At 44.2% G+C, this 21,443-nt stretch overlaps 1 protein-coding gene across 1 annotated transcript; it reads left to right on the top strand.

The window, feature by feature from the left end:
• Positions 1–670: 670 nt before the first annotated feature.
• LOC143220484 (protein Star-like) lies at positions 671–17,679 on the top strand. The gene is made up of 6 exons (XM_076446123.1): positions 671–744; positions 13,621–13,812; positions 16,350–16,563; positions 16,872–17,036; positions 17,152–17,343; positions 17,494–17,679. The coding sequence occupies exons 1-6, from the start codon at positions 671–673 to the stop codon at positions 17,677–17,679; spliced, it is 1,023 nt and encodes a 340-aa protein (XP_076302238.1).
• Positions 17,680–21,443: the final 3,764 nt, after the last annotated feature.

The raw sequence follows: 21,443 nt of genomic DNA, 5'->3' as shown, positions 1-21,443 counted from the left end.
CGCTTCGCAGCCTCGGTCGATCGACGCTGGACGCTCGTCGATACGGCCACCGATCGTTCGTGTCGCGACGTCTACGTACGAGCGTACACGCGCGCGCGTCTCTACACCGACGAGAAAGTTGTGCGACTGTAGAAGAAGACTCGAGGGGAACGTTCCGTAAGGGCCCGTTTCTAACCACGACTTTCGGCTCGGATCGAAACGATCGCGATACTCGTACGCACACGCGTGTATATATACGCAGAGTTGCGTGGCGAAGACTAGACGCGCGAGCTAGCCAGTGTACAAAGTGAATCGAACGCCGAGGAATTCGAGGATTTGCGCGAGAAGAAAGAGAAGAAAGAGAAGGCAAGGGAAGACAAGGCAGGTCGAGGAACGTGTTGCCAGTTGCCCGCGCGCCGTAGTATCTGTCGGATTGTAAACAGAGAGCGTGGACGAGTGGCGAAAGGAAAGACACTGGTTCCCGTTTTCGACACCGCTTTATCGCGGATCGCGTGGCGAGCGGCGGGCCCTCTGCAAAGGAAAACACGGTCCGGCCGCCGGCGAGTGCAGTGTCCGCGGCCGTCCAGGCGTCAACAGAGGATGTGCAGGAGGTCGGCCTGGTGAAGCAGCCTGGTCGATGTCTTCCGGGCGACGGTCGCGTCACGGACGGGATGCGAGACGAGCCACGTGAATGTTGTACGCCGTTCAACCTTCCTTTCCGCCAGGCGAATTATTCTGGACTGGCATGGAGCCCGTGAAAGCCAAGTAAGCCTACAAATATTATATTTCATAGATAAGCCTTTAGATAATTCTGATCGCTCTCTTTTATCCGTCTTCTTTTCACGATACGGCTCTAATTACTCGCTCGATTATCCGCAATATTCGATTCACCGGTGCTTTATCTGGATTTTTTCGATAACCGTCGCGAATTATATTTCGCACGCAACGAAGCCAACGTACTCGATAGCGACGTCGATATTAAGAAGTTAATCGTTTCATTCCGATGCGACCGAGATTTCGATTCTCTGCTAGTTAGTTTTAATTCCGATTTAATAGCGTACATCGCATTCTCTAATTCCGCCATTTGTTTTCGACCGTGCACAGATTGCACCGGAGGCTACAATCGCGCGAATCGCTTAAATTAAAGCCATATTTATCCGAATATTTTATTTCTATTAACGAATCGCGGTTATTCCCGATTCTCTCTCCAATTATATTCCTCGTTTCTGTCGTTTCATAGTCACCGATTCGGCAAGCTGCCAGTGGACGATTCGACGAAGCGATATTATCGCTGATTTTTAATTTTTTGGCCAAATTTATCCAATCGCCTCTTTAAATTTCGTCTCGGTCTGTCGCCGGGGCCTTATTGTCATCGTTATCCTATTTTTACACCTCAATTCCGAGTATAACGGACAATCGAAATTCCACTCTCTCGATGGACACTATCGCGTTTCATTTTTCGTAAAAAGCCAGTCGAGGATTCGAGGAACGGCTACCTCCCTCGTTAGCAGACGCACGCTGGGACCGCGTCTGCTATCGGGGTATTACACACGCACGTACACGCACACACGCGATAGCCGAAGGAAATTTCCCAGAGCTTGAGAAATTTGTTCGATGCACACGCGGCTCTTGTCTGCCCGCCTTTGATCTCCGTTGTTTCGTTATATATTAAATTTCCTTGATGCCTCGGACATGTTTCGATTCTCCGTAACTAACTTACGCGCAGACATTGCTCGAGTTTGCTTGGTTTTGGGACAGCAGCTGGAACGAGCTGTAGATAGCCCAGTTTTCGTTCGTACAATAGGCTATATTGTGTCCAATACTTTTTTTAACACATTATACGTCGATGCCACAATATCGCGAGAGTGCATTAATGTATGTACATATACTTGCGGGCAGTTGTTATTGATGCTTCTTTATTTGATTTTAGTTTTAACATTTATAATTGGAATTATAAGCGTTAATTAATAGTAATTGGAATTATATTTCATAACGTAACTGTTTTCCAAAGATATATACAATTTTATCGAATATTTATCCTATTTAACGACCATTTGCACTCGAGAGGCGACTCTGAATTGCCAGTTAACGAAATTGTAAATCGATATCGAGTTTCAAGCAATATAACGACATACGGGATAATTAATTTATACGTAACTCGATTAAAATAGACACTAGAACTAGGAAAAGAGTCAAAGTGACGAGTTTTGTTGTTTTTAATTTATCGAAAATGCGCATGCAATTATATACGCTGGTTTGGCCACATAACGTAGCCGCTTCGATCATTTTAATAAGCCGATCTTATCTGTTGACGAGTCATTATTCTTTTTACCGTTTACGACAAAATGATTTTTTATCGTTTCTCCGATAACTTAATAATCGAAGATAATCGAGCTGATCGCGTTACAAGGTGCAGTGTACGCTCGTTTATTTTTCTTACACCACTGTAGTTAGCATTTACGTATTACCATAATTAGGTAGTCGCCACTAGTCCTACTGCACAATTTATCCCTTATGAAATTCACATCGAGCGACTCGAGTGTCGTATACGAGCGTGTTACATCCGTGTCATATCAGTTTATCGCAAACTTACAACGATATTGCAGGCTGAGTTCCCTTTCCGAAGAAGCTTAGAGGATTATATCGCGCTATATTTCTTTCCTTTAAAAACTCCACAGTCCGACGTACTTTTAGAATCATTCCAGATCCGACAAACTTATTTTCAATGAGATTTTCCACCTCGCGAGCCCTGCGCTTCGAATCTCCTTCCCGTTCTTCTCAAACGAGTTTCCTCTTCCCTCTCCAATTTTCCTCTTCCCTCTCCAATTTTCCTCTTCCCTCTCCAATTTTCCTCTTCCCTCTCCAATTTTCCTCTTCCACCGTCGCGATACCTGTTTATCGCGAATTTATCCTTTATCGTCGCTCTCCTGCGAGGCACGATCGTTTTCCTCCTCGAGGACCTTCCGAGAAAAATGGCGCCAAACCCATCCTCGAGATCTTTACCTTAAACGAGTTTCCAGGATTGTACGAAATCCTGGAAATAACGGTTCGAGTTTTAAGCACCAATTTATATCACGATTATGGTTTTTCAAAATAAACGACAATCGGCTAAATCTCTAAAAATTTTTGCTATCCCGTGTATCCTCCCTACGATCTTTTAAACCTGTTGGTTTTCAGTGAAAATCGCCTCTGCGGTATCTCCGAATTCGTTTTTACCATTGTTGACGCAACCTTCCCGTTTTCACCCCGGTCAACCGCGAAGCGTTATGAATGGCGACGAGTTTATCAACAACACTCGCGGGAGACATCGGTTTTTCATTACGGCGGGATTCGTAAATATTCCGCAGCGCGTTCGGTGCCCTATCGATTGATTGGAATTCGGGAATCCGGCCAGAATGTTGCCATTTGCTGCGGGGAAGTGAATCGGGAACGAACTACGCGCAAACAGAAGGGAGAAAATGGGAAAAATAATGGCCGTTATTCGATGTTTTGTCTCTGCTCGAGCTGCACACCCTTCCCGCGTAAAGCCTGTATCACGCTCGAGTTAATTATTTCTTTGTTCCTTTCAGAGGGTGCATCCCTTTAAGGTGCCGTTTAACGCGTCAGCTGGCGCCACGGGGTTGTAATAAAATTTCCATTACCGTATATTTAATTCGAGTACCTTGTTTCGAGCCTGTTAATTCTCCGGTCACCGCTCCTTTCTGCGCGTCGATATTATATCAGATATTTCTTAGGTGTTTGTGTAAATTAACTTGTAAATATCTGGTATTCAAAAGAAACTTGTATCATTTCGAAAGGAGACATATATGACTTGGGCTACTTCTTGCTTTTATCAGAAACCCTGATTGAGTTGCCTGTGTTATATATTATATTACCTTAATAATGTAAACCAGAGTTGTCCACAGAGTTTTAGCTTCCTTGCACCACGATGATGCTTGCTTTGGCCCTCCGTGATCTAACCCATTCACACCCAACTACGAAATAACTTCTAGTTTGGGCCACAAGTTTAGATTGATTCTAATTGATCACGGAACAAGTTTATAACCGCCCGAGTTAGGAATTATTAGAAAGGATGAGCAATTTTAATATTACATCTGCAACCAAACGTTACTCGATCTTTTACATCTTTTAAATTCCGCGTTTTCTTTAAACAAATCTCGGCACCCAGGTCAACACGTTTTAAATTCGTCTGGCAGTAAACGGGACATGACAATCCTGGTTTCATTGATAGAGCAAGCTCGGGTCAAGGATGACCAACGGGGTAAGAACGCGTGTCGCGAATTTTCGACAGAATTTTTAGATTCGATACTCGTCTTGTTTTTCGACACCATTGCCACGAAACGGGGTGGAAATTCGCGATAAAGGTTATCGCTGTGTCATTCAACTGCTCGTGATCCATCACGGAAGGTCATACCGTGCAAAAACGGAGGCAAAAAATCCGAGATCTATCCGGAATAGATCCAACGCGACTTCGCGCGATTCGACTATTCGCTGATGCGAAATAAAGGCAATCGGAAACGGTGGTGGGAGATCGTTTGTGCAATTAACTCGGCCGGGAATCTGGTTTAATAAGGTTAGGGATGCAATGCGGTGGTTATCTCTGCGTTTGCATTTTGCGGCATCAAAATGTCATCCACGTAAATGCGATATCGAAATGCGATCACTTCGCGTAGCTGTAGTCGTGTATGATTGATGTGTAATACAATATATGGACGCGTGAATTGGGCTGAATAGATTCGTCAACGACAGTGCTTGTCTGATTATGTGTTTATGCCCCAAACGAGACAGAACCGGGTTAGGAAAAACGTGTAATCGCGCCGAATTTCACGGAGACTGGAAACGTGACAATTTTCCGAATTCCTAGGATTCCTCGCGTGCCTTTTTCCGTGAAACTTTCATTATAAAATTCCATCTGGATTCGAACCCGACCGCAAATGTTGCTATGTTTGATAGATTTAGAACCTAGTAGAATTTTACAAATTTTAATCTCTTCAGGGATCAATTTTTTTTTAATTTACGTTACGACGATTTCAAAACAGCGATTATAAAGTAGAATAAACCTGTTACCTGTGATAGTCAACGAGGCTTTTTCTTTTTTACCGTTGAGGGATTCTATGGTGAGTAGTTCTCCAACTCATTCTAACTTCTTTTCACTTATGATAATTAGGATTTAAAGAAAAACTGAGACAGGTTAAAGTCTTCTCCCTGTTTATTTAATACTTGGCTATGTTTTGAAAGGATATTCAGATGTAATATTGGAATAATTTTAGGGTGAATGGAATAGAAGTATGATACTTTTCCAATATTTCAGTATTTCTTCAAACTTTGTAGCTGTTCAAACGCGCGAAATACAATCGTGTTCATTTTAGTGCGGAACTTTGCGAGTGAAATTAAATTTGACGGAAAATCTTCGAAGAAGGTTGCTCGAGGAGCACCGGAAATAGCGTCGTCCATCACCTGGTCGCGTATACGGCCTCGATTCGCCATTTGCCAATCGAAACAGTCCGATCTTCTTTGCGACGCGATTATCGTAGATGGGAGAGGTTCTATTTCGTAAACATCGGTGGACGAACGACAATAGAGGTCGCAAACGCGGCTGAAAGGGGCCAGGTTCCACGTACATTTATCCACCGTGGCTGGAGTAACAATCGCATGGTTGGCAGGCATAAAAGCGTCGGTTGAAAAAGCACTTTCAATGCGATCCATTATTTCGAGCCTGTCCCCTTTTATCCGGCTGGTCCGCGTCCTTTGGCATCGCCATCAGCCCTCGAACCCGGAAGCCATCGAGAGTCTGCTCCGAGCTTCCTCCTCGCGAAACCGCGGGCAATGTCGTCGAGACGCCGGGTCCGCCTCACCATCATCCTTAACCGTGGAAATTGAAGCGGGGCACTTCACCATCGGCAACAATTGGGTCGCTTAATTTAACGCGGCCGACCACGCGGATCTTCGCTGGTCTGTCCTCGTGGAAATTAGGCTGCCACGCAGCTTTTCGCCTATCTTCTGTATCCACTCGGTCTCTTTTAGCAATTTCTTTTAAAATACCGTAGGAATCCCTCTCCCTGTTCCGTTTTAGAAATTCCTTTTTAATTTCCATAGGAATTCCTTTCCCTGTTCCGTTTTAAGAATTTCTTTTAAATTTCCGCAGGAATACCCTTTCACTGTTCTGTTTTAGAAATCTTTTCTATATTTCCGTAGGAATTTCTCTCCCTCTGTTCCGTTTTAGGAATTTCTTATAAATTTCAGTAGGAACTCTTCTCCCTGTCCCGTTTTAGGAATTAGTTTTAAATTTCCGTAGGAATTCCTCTCCCTGTTTCGTTTTACGTCATAGGAGTTCCTAGCCCGGTTCCTTTACACCATAGGAATTTCTCCGCTCCGTTTCTCGAACACTGGAAAAAGGTATGCAAAACGAGAAACGTTCACCCATAGGTTAAAAAAGGGAGAACGAGTGCTTAATACGAAAAGTGGAAATATCCTCGACAGGATTAGTTGGATATTTACGGGAGAATAAGTTTCTAGCCACATATTTTAGTTCGCGGTGGTTAATAGCTGTCTACTTCGCATAATTTACTACTTACGCGTGGTTTTGCACATTCTCGGCGAATATTCTAGAAGTATGTATCTAGTACTAGGCAGTACAGATGTCGCGTAACTGTTAACACTGGAACTGCCGATCCAGTGAAACAGACTGGTCTCGGAATTTTCCTTTCTGCGATTACTAGAAACGTATACCTGCTTTCAAAAAGAAATTAACGTCATCTCCTATTGGCACAGGACTCTAGTTAACATATTATTTACTCATCTTCGTGGTACTACTAAAATTATTATTTTCTATGTCTGCTATGTCAGGTATCCTTTAAAGCTCGGTAAATTTGGTGTTAACGAGTAAATCAACTGTATCCTTCACTGTCTACGCCTTTAGATAGGTATCTTATATACGTATACATCACTGGATTAACGCGAAATAAGTTATAATTAAAAGGGAAGAAAGAAAAAGAAAAAAGGATTCGTGTCCCTGTGGAAGAGAGTTTGCTGGCAAGTCGATAAGATCTACGCTCCTGGGTTATGGACACTTTTCGCTCACGGCGCCATTTCCCGCGCGGATATCCATCCGAGTAGAAGATTTCGAAACGGTGGGAAAGGGAAAATAACGTTGTAAAAATAGTAGTACAGCGTGTATCTGATTTTCGGCTGGGGAAATTTGTTTCCCACCAAATGGGGTCATTTTTCGCGCGATAGCTCGAAACGACGCCTTCCCAGAAATGTAATGCACGATAATCTCGTGTCTTTGTAATTAAATAAAAAAAATATAATTTATCATTGCAAGGAAAGAGAGATCGCAATGTCGAACGAAATAAATATCTCTTTTAATTCCCGTGGCATATCAACGTGTCGCATCGCGCTAGTTCGAAATCACTGATTTATATCACGCGCGTACGCTTTGTTTCGAAATAGTATACACCTCGAGTTTGGAAAAATTAAAAACATTAATTTCCACGAGATTCTATATAAATTCCACCTGGCATTCCATTTTTCACCACCGGGAAAACAAGTTTCCATTTGTGTTATCGTAATACGAACGAACATGATGTAAACTAATTAAAAAATTAATTATCTTTTCACGGATATTTTTTTTTTTTTTTGTTTGAACACGTATAGACACTCGTAATTACCGTGTACGCGAAAAGACTGCGAAGGACGGTACACTCTCTGCGAAACATCGAGTGATTTCAACCTCTTTCTATCCTTTCTGTCCATTTCATCTGTACGTGACACACCGCGTGGAAAAATCGGGAATGAAAGCGAGATGGTTAATGGCGCTGCGAGCATCGTGTTTTTTCACAAATTTCCTTTCGCTGCGCCATTACTCGAACCCGTGTTTAATCATAAACGTCGACAAACACGCGAGTTATCTCGTTAAAAGCATTCGCGAGCTATTTTGCTCGAGAATGCGAAAGAATTAATATTCCTTTCGTGGGACGCACTCGGCCGAGGATTTTCGCGTAGGTTCGCTTGGTCAATGGCGCTTCAAGTCGCGAAAACTCGCGGAAACTTTCCCGGTTTTCCGATTATCCGAATGTGGAACGCCCGCTTGTTCCTGTTTCTTCAGGTTTCTATCTCGGAATTTACGTCGCGAGGTGGTACAAGAATCTCGGGTTTTCCCGAATCGATTCGAAATGTTTTAGAAATCCTAAAAAGGGGCCCTTGCCACTTCTTTATATTCCCTGTCAATTCTCGTTGGATGGAGTATAGAAATTAACACTAAACGTACCAATCTTTTGCATCTACCTATTCTTACCATGAATATAATTACCAGCAGATACAGAATTTTTCGCTATAAAAAATAAGCTAAGAGAAAACGAAAAGCGAGAAATTGAATAATCGGGTGATATAAAAATTTACAGAAAGTCAAACGAACGAAAGAAATAACACCGAATGTACAATTTTAAAGTAAATTTTGAAAGGGGTCATTTCAGCTCGCTTGCTACGTTTAATGTTCAGAAGAAATATCGCGTTGGATTCATCGATCGCTAAATATCGTCAGGCAAGACCGACCTAGTAACTCTATACAAACAGTCTTATCGCGTGAAAGGGTCTGGTTGCTTTCCCGACCGGGAAAAAGCAACAGATTTCGAAATCTATTCAGACTCCTGTCTCTCTCGCGCAACTGCAATACCATTCTCGATAAATTTTCTATCCGTCAAAGGGCAGCAGACATTCGACCATATGTGTACGACTCGTCTTTTCCGCTTATTATTCTCTTTCATTTTACATCGCTGGTGAGGCTGTTTACCCGTTAAGATCCTTCGAAGTAACGTTGTTCTCCTCTTTCGGATGCTTCTACTGACTGCAGGGAAGGCGAAAAGAAAGGACGGGATAAAAATTGGGGCGAGGGAGAAGGAGGAGGGAAGGTGAATAATTTACGGAACAAAGTGCAGCGCAGACAAACGAACCAGGTAACTAAATGATGCATCGGGAGGAAAAAGGGAGGTTGGCAGGAAGAAGCGACACGGAACGGTTGAGGAACGGTTGAGGAACGTTCCGCGCTGGTAACCAAGCGCATTGTTGCTTTCGTTGCTTTCGTTGCTTCCGATTTTCGCAACCGGTTCACGATTGTCTCCGACTTCGGGGGTCCTCTGGTCTAGCCATGCGAAAACAGCCACTTCCGTAATTTTTTGTGGACGTTACAGCGTTGTAAGTTTGCAACTCGATAGAGGGAAACGTGAATTTCTTTGCGATAGAGTTTTACCGTTCTGTCGATCTAGGTATCGATTTGTATCGGCTCATCGATTCGTTCTTTGGTTACCTGTCTTACTATAGGTGTAATCAATTTTTCCCTGTCTCGTATTCGTAGTCTATCGGTCATGGTAGGTTCAGTATTAATCCTTTGCGGACGAATGTGATAATACACGTGGAATTATTTTATTTTTCACAGCGAAAGCTGCTTGGAATATAGCGGAAAATAATTTTAGCATTAGCATCGATGTTGACACATTTTGTAATTCGGAAAATTTCCTTCGATTTGTTATTTTTAATTATTTAGTACATACTCGATGTGTCGTTAATTCTATTTCTCGTCCGCGAAGGTTTAAATAACATTTCGTTTAGTAAGGACACAGTTATGCTAGAAATTGAAAGATACGCCGTATCTATAAGATATCCCGTGAACGCGTGCGAGAAGTAGAGTTTCGCGTGAAGTCTTTGACACAGATATCCTAAAAGATAAACTTGGTTAATTCGTTTTGTATTTAACCGACTTATAACGGAGAAGAGAGAGAAGAGAAATCAGGTGGAATGAAACTGCCGCGATAAATCTGGCCCCTGGTGCCTGGCGCACCCTGGGTGCTCCGTCTTCTTGACGCCATCTTCTTGCAGTTACAATGGACCCGTCAGCCGATGTATCAAAGTCGCCGCGATATTATATCGCGATATCGTGCCGGATCGATCGGAAACGGGGCCGCGTTACGAGACAGTTGCATAGCTATTAGACGCCATGGCAACTGGCGAAAGTTTAGCCATTCGGCTAGCCAGCCTGAGGGATCGCATCCCGGATCGCTTCGAATCGAAACATCGAAATGGGCTGTTGGAAGCCAACCATGGCGAACTAAGGCCAGATGTGCCACCTGTCTACCGTTCCTGCTGTCAGAATCACACCGAGTGACAGCACGAGAAGGATCCGTGACGCACAATGCTGGATTCAAAAAGCTGGAAAAAATTCAATTTTTCAACCGTAAAACTACGTTTTACTAGCGTGGCACGTTTGTTATATACGTTTCGGTGCATGAAACTTCGAGAGCCAGGAAATTTTGAATGGCACTCGTGACATTCCCCTTTATATATATTCGTACTACGAATTGCCAAAATTTCCGAAAATTCCAGGTGCATTGTAGAGACTCTTTCGCTTTTCTCGTGTCACTGATAATTTTGTATAAATATTTTCTCGGCCCATTTGCCAATACCAAAGTAATGCAAGAAGAAATAAAGAACTTATGGAACCAAAGGGAAATTGAAAGTAAAGTACTATTACGACTAATGTCTGCACTGGATCTATCATTGCTCGATTCCACCGAGTTTATGACTCTATTCTTTCTTCTTCACTCTGTGTGTTTTCTCAAAATATATATTTTTGATCCAAAGAGATCCGAAGAACGCTTCGTTCCACCTTCGACCACGCTGACCGTGGTCGCGTGCAGTATCTTGATGCAGTGGCGCATCGATTATGGCGTGCATTATGCAGCAGGATAATTCGGATTGTATTTATGGCTGCGCGTGCACCGGGTACGTCTGGTGGCGATATCGAGGCTGGCTTGGTTATAATAACCATTCGAAGCACGGTGCATCGCGTGAAATGCCAGCCGCGCGACGCCCGTCGCCGGCTATGGGGAATGGAAAAATGAAGGAAAAATGAAGGAAAAACGAAGGGAAAACAGAGGAACTCGGGGTACAGCCGTGTCCTACACGCAAACTGAATTTTCCTTCCGCGCGGATCCCAAACAGATGAAATAATTCCTCGCGTTTTTCTTTCGATATTTTTACGCGAATTTTTATAGCGGTAATGAGACTAGTCGAAGTCCGGTATAAATTATACCGAGTTTTTCAATATTATTTTCATCTTCGAGGTTGTTTTTCCAATTGGAAATACGCGGATGCACTTTTGCGTTAAAATTAATAGGACTTTTGAAAATATTAATATCAGAATGGAGGACGCGAGTAATTTTATTAGGAATATCGGAAGCGCTTCCTTTTCCTTTTTCGAAGAACCAGTTTGGAATAAAATTGCGTAATTCAATCAGAGGACCAAATTGGAATAAAATTGCGCAGCTTATTTAATTAAATTCGAAATAGTTCGTGCGAAAGGAAAATTATAAGAATCTTTTAGAAATTATCCCTAAGCGTGCAAATTTTTGTCTCTCATTCTGTATCCTACAAATTTTTAACTTCGTTATTCGACAATTTCCTAAATTAATAGGAAACGTTTCTTCTTTCCTGCTTAAAACATTCATAATTAAACTAAAACCACGTAATATATTCGATTAGATTTTCGTGGAAAACCAAAGGAGATTCACGAGAGACTTTTAGAAAGGATTTCTTAGGTGAAAAATTTCATCCCGTGTATCTCTGTTTACCTTCGGCACCTTGCCTCGACATTTAGTTACACGTCGGTAAATCGGTAGGGTCTAATATACAACAATTTTCAGTTTAATTCGGTTCAATCTGGGAGTAATGGTAAAGGAGGACCGTGTTCCATCGATCGAAGTACCACGGTGTATGAGTTAATCCTTCAAGAATCTCGCCTTCTCTGCGATCAGCCTTTATCCTTTCCCATGACCAGATCGAACTCCCTTTCGAATCGCAACAGGATCTCGTGCCCGTTATCTGGTTATTACAGCGCTGCGAAATATGTATGCAGGTACTCTGCTGGATTTATACGCGGTATTAAGTCAAATTGCACCGGAGGCCCGTGCATGCGACCATCCTGTCTCTGTGTGGATTAACCGAACACGAGTGCGTCGAAATCGCCTCGTTGCAGGTGGTTCCTCCGAATGCTCCTCAGGCTAGATCGATGCTCGAGAAGCCTCGTTCAAGAGGACATCTTCTTTAATCTCTTGCACTACGATTTAAATGTCAAAAATCGTACGTTCGAGTGGTATTCAATTTTAATTAAGCACCAATTCCATGTGTGATAAATTAGGATACAAATTTTAATTTTAGGAATTTTTCAAATTAAAGCGATTAGTCGAGATTAGTCTAGCTTAGAATCACGAGACTCAGCGATGATTCCACGCGAATTTCATGACGAATTAGACTCGTTAATTTTATTAGAATAGAAGTAACTACACGTAAAATATCGAAAGGAAGTACACTCGATTTTCTTTTTTCATTTTAGCATAAACAGTGTCTCCGAGCTCGGGAAAAAAAGAAAAGCTTCGAATAGGGAAAAAATCTTCGAGCGCAGAGTTAAACCTATCACGACCGGTCTTAAATGACCGGTATATGGAAAAATGCGAGGAGCTTCGAAGGAAATAGTATAGAAGAAGACGTTGAAAAATTGCTGATACGCGTGTTAAGAGAAATATCGAGAAGTCGAGCGCAGAATTCTTAATCAAAAATTTGCAAACGGTCGTTGTAGTTGTGGTAGGCTCAGCGTTAACGCTGCAGCCGTTAAACCCCTTACAACGTCCAATTTCAATTTTTTCCCATTTGCATTTATCGCAAACACGAAATTACTTTCAGCGAAATTATGCGTTATCGAAACCGGCTTGTAATTACACGCAATTGTTTATTTCGTTGTAAGATCCACGTTACTATTACCCTTGGCAAAAAACTTACAACCAAGCTCAATTAGTTTCTCCTCGTGAATAAATCGAAGTTGAAATTATTTTCTTTTTCGCTATATATTAAATCGATTTGGCACTTCGTTTTATATTCGCATTATATCGCTGTGCGTCTGGAAAGTTGATTTTCAGAAGAACTTTTGCCAAAGGTAGTACTATCCGAGTATACTACGTTTGGAGTGTACATCATAACGTTATAAAAAACAAATTGGCACTCACGCGTTACCCATCAAAGGTATAAACAACTCGCTGAAAGTCTTACAAGTCTGAAAGTCACTAGGGGTTACCAAAAGAAAAAAAAAAAATATCTTCAGCTTAAATTCCGCGTTTCTAAATTTCACCGTACCTTTTCGCGACTTCATCGTCTCTGGGACAGAAAACTCAAGAGCGAAGATGGAGAAATAGTCGTAGCCTAGTCCCCTTGGCACCCAGAAGGGTCGTCCCTGCACCGCATAGTCTCTTAGGGCTCTGAACGTCCATGGTGCCAGACTGTCTAGAGAATCGGAAGGAGCGTAAAAATTTAATCAGGTGCCATGGGCAGACTTCGACGAACCATCGTTCCCTATAGGTACTAAACGGGTATAGTAAACAACCCTCGTATATCGGAGGATATTACAGTCGATGGGGCTTAATTCGATGGCAGTTTCTCACCGTCATCATCCCTCTGTACTCTCCGATCGGGCTAGTTTGCCGGCCGCGAAATTTATTGTTCCCGATAAGTTCGTAATAAATTGTTTTTAAGCATCGGGTTTTCTACGAGCGACGCGGCGTATCGGGTCATTGATGGAAGACGGTTTTATGGTTGTAGAATGGCCCCCGCAGGGATGCCTCCAGTCACCGGTGTCCTGCAGCCACCCGCGGGCTCGACGCTGTCAGGGACCACGATGGCCAACTACAAGAAAAGCTGGTGGAGAAGAGTGGCCCCCTGCTTGGCGTTTCTCGCCGCTTTTTCCACCGCCATGGCCTTGCTCCTCGTCTGGAGCGAGGCTGCAGCCTTGAGGTAAATATCTCTTCGTTTGCGGAATTAAACCCGCTAATACCGACCTCTTAATCCCCGTGTCCTCCGTGTCTCGAATTTTTCTCATCTTTGCAATTTCATTCCGGATCAAACCGCTTTCCCCTATGCTATGGCTCTTCGTTTACAAAATTAGAAGCTTCCCTCGAATTTTTACGAATTTTCACCTCGATCGAGGTGATTCGGTGATTGATCCGATTTCGGACCACACTTCCTCTACCAATTCTTGGCTCTTTTACGGCTTCTCGAAGATTCGTATCTTTTGCGATTACCTTTCCCTATTCTCTTCGTATTCTCCGGATATTTGAATTTATGAAACACACCTGTGTGTATCGCATGCTAGTGGACCTTTAATTTTTCACTCTCTTTCGCGATTGAAAAAATTCGATACGGCAGTCAGAGTTGAGAAACTCTGTTCCCGAGGAGTTTTCTAATTTCGTTATCCTTCATCTTGCATAGTAACGAGGGCACACGGCGATTTTACAACAGCCTGGAACAGATGACTCAGATGGCCCCTAGAGCCATCGTTCCTCTTTCTTTCTCTTTCCTTCGCAATCCCTTCTGCTAGCCTAGCGAGAGCGTGCAGCTTCGCGAGAGATTAATCAATTAAACCCGGCATCTCGTCGCTTTTTATTCCCATTCTCGCGGAACGTTCGCTCGAAATTCATAGCGAAATCGACGCGCGAAATTGCTGCAATCGGAGGGAAATGTCGGACAAATCGCAAACGATATCGTACACCTCGATCTGTCGCTGTCCATCGGTGCATCGGACCCTAGAAGATCGGCAGGTGGCCGATCGTTTGGCCCCGTTTCGATTTCGCGGCTTGTCCACGATCTTATCGGTCAAATATTTGATCGTCGCTTTCCACCGGCATCTATCGCGGGTGTAACTAAGTTATTCTCGAGAGTTATTCGGATAATTCGACTGATAAGAACCGTGGGAATGACACTGATTCACCAGCGAGTCGCTTAATTTCGTTCGGCGTACGTGATTCATTTTATTACGCAATTATAATCCCCTGTTTTCGTTTTTTAATCGCGCTCTTCCGAGTTGGTAATCTCCTCGCGTCACGTTTCCGCGATATCGAACTGTCCACGTGATGGGAAACATTGGCCCAAAGATAAAAGAGTTGCAGCTGACTGGCCAGCCTAGCGATCAATTACCGCGAGAATGGTAAAATATCGGCACAAAGGCGGCCATCTTTGAGTGTCTTCTGTAGCTGACGCGTTGTTACTATCAAAAGATCCGGAAAGCACAAGCAGCCGTGGTCGCGTTAAAGAAATACGATTGTCAAACGAATTTAATTACTAGGTCACTCGGCGATCATCCTTTCTCTTGGACGCTTGTCGGCAGAGGCTGCTCCGGACTCTCGAGGAAAGATCGTCGAATACGTAGCAACTTTTAACGAGATCGTTATTAATATCGTAATATTAATTCGCGAAGCTGCTTTAAATTTCAATCTCGAATTTCCGAGAGTCTCATCGGTAAACTATCTCGCGCTATCGATGTTCGATCGACCTAACGTTCACCTCGATTCCTCTGGGGAAAGCGATAGGTCGCAACGAAGGGAAGTAGAGTACAGATGACGACGAGGTACACAAACGTTGCGATTTAGCGTTGAATCTTCCTCGATCGAAAGACAAATCAGTTTCTCTTTGTCCGAAATCGAAAATAAGGATTCTCTTGGCTAATCGAAAGGCTTATCGAGAGACTTATCGAGAGACTTATTTCGTAAATTAGTGGAAGAGAGCGGGAAAAGGTCTGATCTTAGGTACAAAATTATCACTGACAAGTGGAAGAATGGTTCGACGCTATACTCGAATGATAATGGTCGAAGAGCTAAAGATATATATGTGTACTCATCGTTTTCGTTATATCCGTGGTAGAGTACGATTCTTCGAGCATCCACACACGTCAGTCTGACGGAAAGATTAGAGCAGAAGTTAGTTGACACTTTAATGTCGATAAACGGCAATAATAAAAGTTTCCAAAAGTTTCGGTTCGATAAAATATCGAGGCACATAATGATATTGTAGCTGATAAAGCGTGAAATATCATAATTAATTTGAAGCCTACGACGTCATCTTTTAACGAGTGTAAACACAAACAAAGCTAGGCAAATAATCTTGTTTCGCGAGGCTTCGTTCGTTGCTAGTCGGTCTAAATCCATTTTATCATACACGTAATAAAGGTACACGAAGTTTATTTTAACTCTAACAACTACGATCGTAGGATCCGCGCGTTTTCAACAATTCGAGTACAAACTACCTTACGCCGTTTTAACCGATAGTTGCAACGTTCGTGTTCAGACATTGAACATCATCGTTTTCCAAATGCCGGGGCAATAAACAGCCACAGACACGCACGCGGGGATTTACAGGGGTGTTGGAACGCCGATGAACAGGCACCCTATCCTGGATTGGGCTTAAACGAGAAACAGCTCATCACCGTCTGTGTACATGTCGAGCTTAATGAGAGTCTGGCCGTCGGTGTGTACATTAAAGCGAACGTTTGATTGCAGAAGGCAGGCGTTCGACGCCAACATGACCAGGGATTACGTGTTGAACAGCGTCTCGATGGACAATCCGGAGTTGGTCGCGTACATCAGAGAGGTTCAATTGAAGCCGACGACGCAACAGGACCCGTCGAACGCCACCCAGACCACGGAGGAGAGGAACGTGGCCAGCCTCACCGAGGGAAAACGCGAGGGTGTCTACGTCGAGTACATCAGCAGGGTAAGCAGTCACGCTTTCCTTTCTTCAACCCGACTAGTCCATCTCAAAACTCCCAAATCGCTTTGTTTCCCCTCAAAGTGAAATTTTCGAAGCTTGTATCGGATCAGCGGGAATTAGGCTATTCGCGCGAGCTTTCTATTCGAGATTAACTCGCGTAATCGAGGGCTATCGAGGGCGCTATTTAATAAAATTCCAAAGCTCGATGTTATCGGAATAATTTCATCCGTTAATTGGTCCACTAGTATGGAATGGAAAATTTTTGAACGATGACGGTGATTTGGGAAACATTCGGATCGTTTGGTTTGCAGATAGGCGCTGTCTCGAGCACGGGCTGGCTAGAGCGCAACCTGAGCTGGAGAGGCGTGCTGATCCTAACCGATCCGAGAAGCTTCTTCGAGGCGCACAGAATCACCAGGAACCCAAAGACCAGAGTTCTTCACGCTTGTCTGAGCACCGATAAGGATACCAAAGAGGCAAGTGTACCCGAGGCGATCTCTAATCCCGGCCTACTCCAACGATCCAGATAAATCGCCTCGATTATCCTTCTAACGAGAGTTTTATCTCCATGCCGGCCCGTTTGAATTTCAGATTACTTATCACCAGGAATCCGAGGTTCAAGTTACCAAGTTGGGCGAAGGCCCGAACAGCCTGGTGTCGTCGGACGAGGGTCTGCCGACCACGAGATTGAAATGCTTCCCTTTGTACAGCGTTCTATTGGCCTACAGTGCCACCACCCTGGATTACCTGAGTCTGGACAGCCCGGACGCACAAGACGGCCAGGTACCTATCGATTACGTCCGCGATCCCTCGAAATTCCATATTTCCCTTTCATGACCCCGGCAAATATCGCTAACATCCTTCGAGGAATTCCTTGGCGAGAGACAGCCGAGTCTAAATATTTTCCTTTCACCGTGATCGTGTTTGGCCTAGGTCCTGGACACGATTCCCTGGGAGACGACCAGGATATCCGTGGTGTCTATCCGCTGGAGCCCTCATCACAGCGAGGCCGAGACCAAGAGCCTGATCGATAAGATGATCGGCAGACGGTACAAGCTGATGTACACCACCGACACCGGGAAATTGATCTTCTTGTACAATGCGTTGCTTAAGATTTGAACTTTCTTGACTGTGCCTCTATCCGACACGAACGACCGTTCTACGTTTCCCGCACGCGCGCCCGATCACCTCGAGGAAACCTCTTTTCCCGAGCAAATCGAACACCGTTCGCCGAACGAGATCCGTCGATCTTTCGGCGATCGAGACGATCGAGGCCGAACGAAACGCCGAAACGTTCGCGGTTTCCGCTTCATCGTCGAAGACGTACGGATCCACTCATCGAACGCGTCGCCTCTATTTCCCGCGAAAACACGTGAAAACACGTTTCCCGCCGTGCCACGGGATCGTAGAACACAAGCCGGAGACTTATTTTCCTTTTTCCGTTTCAATTCGACACGCCTAATATCGACGACTTGCGAACAGAGCATCTTTTCCTTTTCCCCGTGTTTTCGTTGTCTTTCCGCGTCGATTTAACCCACACTTGACAAAGACTGAGAGAGCTATTTCCCACAAGTGCCGTCAGAGCACAACGATAATACCAGTCGCCGGATAGAGTCGCCTGAGAAGACAGGCGGAGCTTCCTCCGGCGCGCGATGCAACGATCGATTCAACGCGTGAACAAGCTCGCTACACATGCCTTGCTTCGAAGTGAACCAAAACGAAGGAAGAGAGCGGTACGAGAGGATGAAGAAGAAAGGATGTGTCTAGTACCTAATGTTTTAGCGTAGATTCGTTTTAATTGCCAGCGCGAGACCAAGACGATACACCGTGGCGTTTTACGAATAACGTAGATTTTACTTGGTCGAAGACAGTCTCGTGGCTCGCTTCGATCCTCCCTTCGATCTTCCCTTCGATTCTCGCGACGATCGCGAGAAAGATAGAGAAAAGAAGAAAGAGGAACGGTCGTTATTACGCGGCTTAACGAGCGCTGTCGCAGTGATAATCAATGAGTTACTCTGATTACCTACACCACGGGCCTTATTAGTACGTAAGTCGATACTTAGCTAAGCTATAATAGGATCCAATAAACTGGTCCGTTCTTCGCTCCTCGCCGAGGGGTAGCCGTGTCTCTTATTTTCGTTCGTCTCGCCAGATGAAATAGCTCTTTTATCGGGAAGCTACTCGACGCCGATCATATTCGCGCTAAAAATTCTCTATCGATTTCTCGCGACGCGGTGCTCGTCGCCTGGTCCTCGAACCTTTTCTTCAAACCACCAGCCAAGCGTCCGGGCAGCCTTTGTTCTACTTTAGTTTTTTTTTACACGCCTAGACTACTCGTAGGCGTCTGAGATCTCTTCGTTCCACGCTCGCGAGAATCTTTGCGTTTCGTCGGAGTAGAGAAACTCCGGAACAATTCGTGGCTACAAAGTGGGACGTTTTGAAAACTCGAGAGACGTTTAGAGATCGGAACACGCGCGAGCGACATCGGTTGCAAAGTAAGTTCTGGCAGACTACTTTAAGCGAGATGAACGAAGGTTTATCGGTATCCAGAGGAGCAGGACGAAGTCCTCGTCGCGATGCTTCGTCCTGCTCGCAGGATGAACTGGACCAGGTTTATCGCTCGATTCGACGAATCGAATCTACTCGCAAGCGCGGACTTATTTTCGATCAGCGACACACGCTTCTCTGTTCGACGAACGTTTATCGTTTCTGTCTCGATGCTCGTTATTCCCGATGTTCAGCACTGGGACAGACTCGAGGTTCGGTCAGATACGATAATCGCGGAGAGTTCGCGATACGACTCGAAAATTACTCGCCACGCTTACGAACTCGTATGTAATCGCGATCGTACTCGAGCACCCGTACGCGTATCACGCGTTTGTACTTATATTTAATCGCGTCGACCACACCGCCTTCCGTGTCTCACGTTCGTTTTCATTTTCTCACCCTGGAGCACCGCGAGGGGCGGAACGTTTGTACCATTGATACTGAGAGAACCGAACAGATTCTTTTGGAGAACAATAAAGCTGGATATTTTGCAAACTCCTCGTATTTATTTGCGCAACGAAACTTGGCTCGACCGAGCACGCTGCGTCGATAGTAACGACGGTGAATGGAAGCAAACACACGCTTGTTTAGTAAATTCTGTAAAGTGTACTTGCGTATGCCAGTCACGTGGAATCGTTGAAACGCGAATGTAAGGATAATTCAATGGCGTAGCCTGCAGCTCTCGCGGGTAGCACCGTTTGAGAAATGCGGCAGAAATATTCCGACTGTCGAAAGCGTTGAAATGGATTATGGAAATTCGTTATGGTTATCGCGTCGTGGAAAATCCTAGGAAATAATACGAATTACCGAGCGAAACAACGATTAAGAAAAATTTCATCGATCGTTGCGTGGCCAAGCAGGAGAAACTCGCGAAAAAATGTCGAACGCGTTGAAATAAATTATGGAAATTCGTTGTGGTTATCGCGTCGTGGAAAATCGTGGGAAATAATAAAAATTACCGAGCGAAACAACGATTAAGAAAAGTTTCATCGATGGTACGACGATTGCGGGTCGTCGTTGCGTGGAAGAAGAGTCGTTGTCAAATCACGAGGGATTAAACTCGCGTGAATTATCCGTTGGTCGAGAGACAAAAAGCTCACGGATTTTTCCTACCCTTCGCGGGGATCGGCAGTCGGTTCGGTTCAGTGGAAAAGTTCACAGGATCCTTGTAACGGAACTAAAACGAAGTTAATAGAGGGGCCAGTTAGGCCTCGCAATCTTCTCGTGACGTTTACCACTTTTTCTCGCTTTCCTTGAACTTTACTTTTATACTGTCCAGGCGCCGAGTCGCTCCTGGTACGCGCACTCTGCTCGCCAATGGAAATATGGTAATTTATCGACGAATCGTGTTACCCGTATCTTGATCCACCTTCCATCGACACGCGACCGTTTGCACATCGTTACGGATAAACCGCCTCGAGTATCCAACACGGAACGTAGCACTCGAAGATCTAAGAACTTCGAATTTGGACCTTAAAACTCGCATTCCGAACTCTGGTCTTTGAACTCGCAATTCCAAACTCAGATCTCAGACCTTAGAACTTAGAACTCAGATTTCAGAACTTCGAACTTAGAATTCAGAACTCAGATCTGTGACCTCAGAACTTCGAATTCAGAGCTTAGAACTGAAAAGTCAAATCTAATATCCGTTATCGAGGCTAAACTCCTGCAGCGAGGGAAGAACGCAAGGCATTTTCACGGTTCTAAATCTTTATTCGCGTGGGAATTCCACGTATATGTGAGAAGGTAAGAGGAAGAAACGGAGAACATTCCTGGACAACGACGAGGTGGAAGAAATCTCGGTGGATTTTCTTTTCCGACATGGAGGGTCTTTCCGTCCATCAAAAAAGAGCAAATAAAAAACACGTCCGTACATATCCCAGAAAAATAGCCAAGGATCGAAGGTAATCGCGATACTCTCGACCAACTTGCTCTTCAGAATTCGACCATCCCTCTTTCCAGACTAAAATTTTGATCGTATTTGCAATTTTATAATTAAACTCGAAGTAAATAACTTCCCAAATGCAAAGGAAATCTTCGATTTACAAATTCTCACCTGCTTCGTATGCTTTGCATCGCGATATAAGATCGTGTCTCCAAAATTGCGCAAAGTTGCATAGTTAACCCGATACGTCCGACTCGTGGGCGTGTGATAACCTTTCGACTCACCCACACGAAAAAATCGTTAATTTGTTATAAACGAAAGGTTAAGCTACTTAGTACCCGAGTCATTTCCACGACCGCCTACGCGGTTCTTTCGAGAAATAGTCGAACCGCAAAAAGCCGAGGCTCTTAGAACTCGCGTCACGACACGTTATTAAGTTTCTCCGCGCGTT

The sequence above is a fragment of the Lasioglossum baleicum genome, unplaced genomic scaffold (assembly GCF_051020765.1).
Source record: "Lasioglossum baleicum unplaced genomic scaffold, iyLasBale1 scaffold1074, whole genome shotgun sequence".
Lineage (NCBI taxonomy): Eukaryota > Metazoa > Arthropoda > Insecta > Hymenoptera > Halictidae > Lasioglossum > Lasioglossum baleicum.
Note: the sequence above shows the minus strand (reverse complement) of the source record. Positions and strands in the feature narration are given on the sequence as shown.